Source organism: Microtus oregoni, unplaced genomic scaffold, assembly GCF_018167655.1.
Source record: "Microtus oregoni isolate MIOR12 unplaced genomic scaffold, Mior012 000005F_ref0000423, whole genome shotgun sequence".
NCBI lineage: Eukaryota > Metazoa > Chordata > Mammalia > Rodentia > Cricetidae > Microtus > Microtus oregoni.
In genome coordinates this window covers 34,986,088-34,989,319 of record NW_024543064.1, presented here as the reverse complement: position 1 = coordinate 34,989,319, position 3,232 = coordinate 34,986,088, and the positions used below count along the sequence as shown (strand labels likewise).

At 43.9% G+C, this 3,232-nt stretch overlaps 1 protein-coding gene across 1 annotated transcript; it reads right to left on the bottom strand.

The window, feature by feature from the left end:
- Positions 1-484: 484 nt before the first annotated feature.
- On the bottom strand, positions 485-1,801 carry LOC121448854 (microfibrillar-associated protein 1-like). Its single transcript, XM_041653113.1, has one exon. The coding sequence runs from the start codon at positions 1,799-1,801 to the stop codon at positions 485-487; it is 1,317 nt and encodes a 438-aa protein (XP_041509047.1).
- Between the last annotated feature and the right edge of the window lie 1,431 nt (positions 1,802-3,232).

Genomic DNA, 3,232 nt, shown 5'->3' with positions numbered 1-3,232 from the left:
ATTTTTAAAAGTTCAATACACTGTCTCAAAAAGAATAAATTTACTTATTTTTATTTTTTTTCACAGATCAAAAAGTATGTTTACTTAGAACAGTAGATTCAACACCCCAAATGCAAAAACAGGTTGGACTGAGCTTAGAGTTCCTGATATCCTATTGCTGACCCTAGGGAAGAAGTACTGTAGCATCCACTCATAGGTCCACATATCTGATCCGGGCTAAGGTGCTGGAAAAATAAACTCAGAACAGTCCCAAGTCAATATGGGAAGTCATGGTAGAAACAGTTTTAAGTGGGAAGCCCCCAATCCTCCCTGGTTGGTGCTTCTCTGTGGATTTCTCTGTTTGAGTCCAACCCCTTACAAAGCATCTTCAGACACAAGTCACGGCAGGAAGTCCAGAAGGCTCTGTACAAGAACTATGTGAGTAATGGTTAAAGAAAACTGAGGACAGATCCCCTGTCCCGCTGCTGGAATAAGCAGTTGAAGCTTAGGTGGTTTTCCTCTTCTTGGCAGATGGGCGCTCAAACACATCACATACCCCAGTTGCCTTCTGTTTAAAGAACTTTGTGTTCTGGGCACTCTCTTGGCCCCATGCAGAGTCAAAGGAAGTGGTATCTTGATCCACAAGGTGGGTGTACTTGGTACGACCAGACCGTCCAAAATTCTTGACCTGCATGACTTTTGGAAGAATGGTTTTGTTGAAATGGTCCTCCAGAGTAGGTGCACTAAAATCCCTCTTGTAGACTTCTTCATCCTCATCCATGAAGAAGGCACCCCGGTGATAATACTTTTGCAAAAACTTGTATTTGCCCTTAACAGCTTTGTTGGTAATGACTTTGCCATTTGCCCGAAGTTCAGCCCGCCTTTCTTCCTCAGTCAGGTTTCGCATGCGTTCAATTTCTGCTTTCTCCTTTTCAAGTGCTTCTCGGTCTTCTCTGTCCCTCTTGATTCTTTTGAGCTCCCGGACTTTCCATGCCTCGTATTCCTCCTCATCATTTTCGTCATCGGTATTGAGTGCGTCCAGGGCAGCGAGAGACCGCTTGTTCTCCTCCAGCTCTTTCTTGGTCTCTTCTTCTACAATCTTTAGTGTGTACTTGCGCTGCTCCTCAGCCATGCGTTTTACCTCCTGTTCTAGTTCCTTCTGTTTCAATGCTTCAGCTTCTCGTTCTTGAATTGTCACTCGGTCTTTCTTTCTTATGAAGACAGGCTTAAGTCGAGGCTCAAGTTCATCTTCACTGTCCGTGTACTCCTCATACTCCTCAGACTCCGACTCCTCCCCAGAGCGTCCTTCATCTTCCAATTCCATGACTTCCATCTCTTCGTTTTTCCTCTCCTGTGCTCGCTGACGCATCATGCCACGGCGCAGCTCTATTTCCTCATCATCAATTTCTTCCTCCTCTTCTTCACTGCTATCTTCTCGTTCCATGCGCCAGGCATCTCCTTCTACTTCTGAGTCACTTTCTCCTACCACTTCAGGTTCCGCTATTTTCCGGTGTCGAGCCAATCTTTCTTCTACGTCTTCACTGATACGGTTCTGTAAACGCCGAAGTCGGGGGTCACTGGACAAATCCTCTTTCTGTTCCTCAGGCTCTGCCTCTTGTTCCTTAGCTTTCTTAATGAATTGAAATTCTTCATCCTCTTCATCTGAGGACTCCATAGGGGCATAATCTGGCCTCTTTCCGGACATATAACGTTTTACCTTTACTTTTTCCATTGAAATCTCACCTTTCTCATTGCGAACTGGGATGGCCCCAGCCGTAGACTGAATAGGCGGTTGCCTCATGAGTGTGCTTGGGACTGACATGGTGACTGCTGTGGTGGAGACTCCCAAAGCTTGATGAAATCCCAACAGCAAAGCCCAAGGAACACAGCACAGCTTCCCACCTAGCTCTGCCAGATACTGCTAAAAATAAATTTAATTTTAAAATAAAATTATTATTTATGATGAGATTCTCATGTCTCAGGTTTCTTTGGTATCTGACAAATACTTTTTCTGAGTATTGTATTTCCCTACACTCTACAATTTTGTTATGCTTTTTATTTTTTGAGTCAGGGCTTGGTCCATGAAGACCAGGATGCCCTCCAACTCACAGAGATATGCCTGTCTTGGCCTCCTAAATATCGGGATTAAAGATGTTCACCCCTCAAGCCCTGGCTTAAAACTTTTCTAAATGAAAAATTTTCAGTCTTTTTCTTAAGTCTGTTGCTAACGTAAGAGTTATTTGGCATGTGTAAGCCAAGAAAACACAAAGCCGTCCAGCAAATAAAAAGCAAACCAATATGCAAGCCAAGCCTGCAGATTCGCAGACTTTCTGCTGTTCCACTCCAAAGAATATTTCTATTCTACACTAACGAGGCAAAAGCACTATGGAAACTTTTAAAAGAGTTTAATTACACAAGTCATGTGTTTAAAGTAGAAAAGAATGTATAGGAAACATATTTATTTTATTTAAGAAAAGAAAAAGGCTGGAGGTGGTGGCACACACCTTTAATCCCAGAACTCGGGAGGCAGAGGCAGGCGGATCTCTGTGAATTTGATGCCTGCCTGGGCAACAAAGTGAGTTCTAGGATAGCTAGGACTGTTATACAGAGAAATACTGTCTCAAAAACCAAAGAATAAAAAAAAAAAGAAAAAAGGTTTTGGGTGTTGTCTGTTTGTTTTTGAAGATGACTCAATTTTAGAGAAACTGAGAAGCCTGCTGCAACCATACAGGCTGGGCTGCTAAGGATGAGGAGGTGAAGAGAATCTGGAGTAAGTCTCAATAAGCTGTAGCACAATTAACAAAAACACAGACACAGATATTGGGGTTCAACCTGAAGACCAGAAAAGCAAACCAGCCAGACACTACCACTTACCTCTCCTTCAGTCCGAGTATGGTGGCGATCCTGCCTCCAGGAATCCTCAGAATGAGACTGGCTGAGAGCTGTCTCCTCCTGTCTTATATTCCTCTCTAGGGCGGGGATTATGGGCGTGTACCACTCCCGCCCAGTTTCTATGAGAAACTAGTGTGGCTGCTTGGATTAAAGGTGTGTGATGCCATTGCCTGGTCTGTGAGGCTGACCAGGGTGTTTGTTTTACTCTCTGATCATCAGGCAAGCTTGATTTACTAAAACACAAATGAAATACCACTACAATAAGCAGTCTGACAGTGTGACCACCTAGATCTAGTGCCCACCAGGGTACCACACGCTCCTCTGCGATCTCATCAATACTGCCTGCCTCAGACCAGCATCT

Coding starts and splice junctions, on each gene's coding strand:
- LOC121448854 (XM_041653113.1), bottom strand. CDS start 1,801: ATGTCAGTCCCAAGCACACTCATGAGGCAACCGCCTATTCAGTCTACG.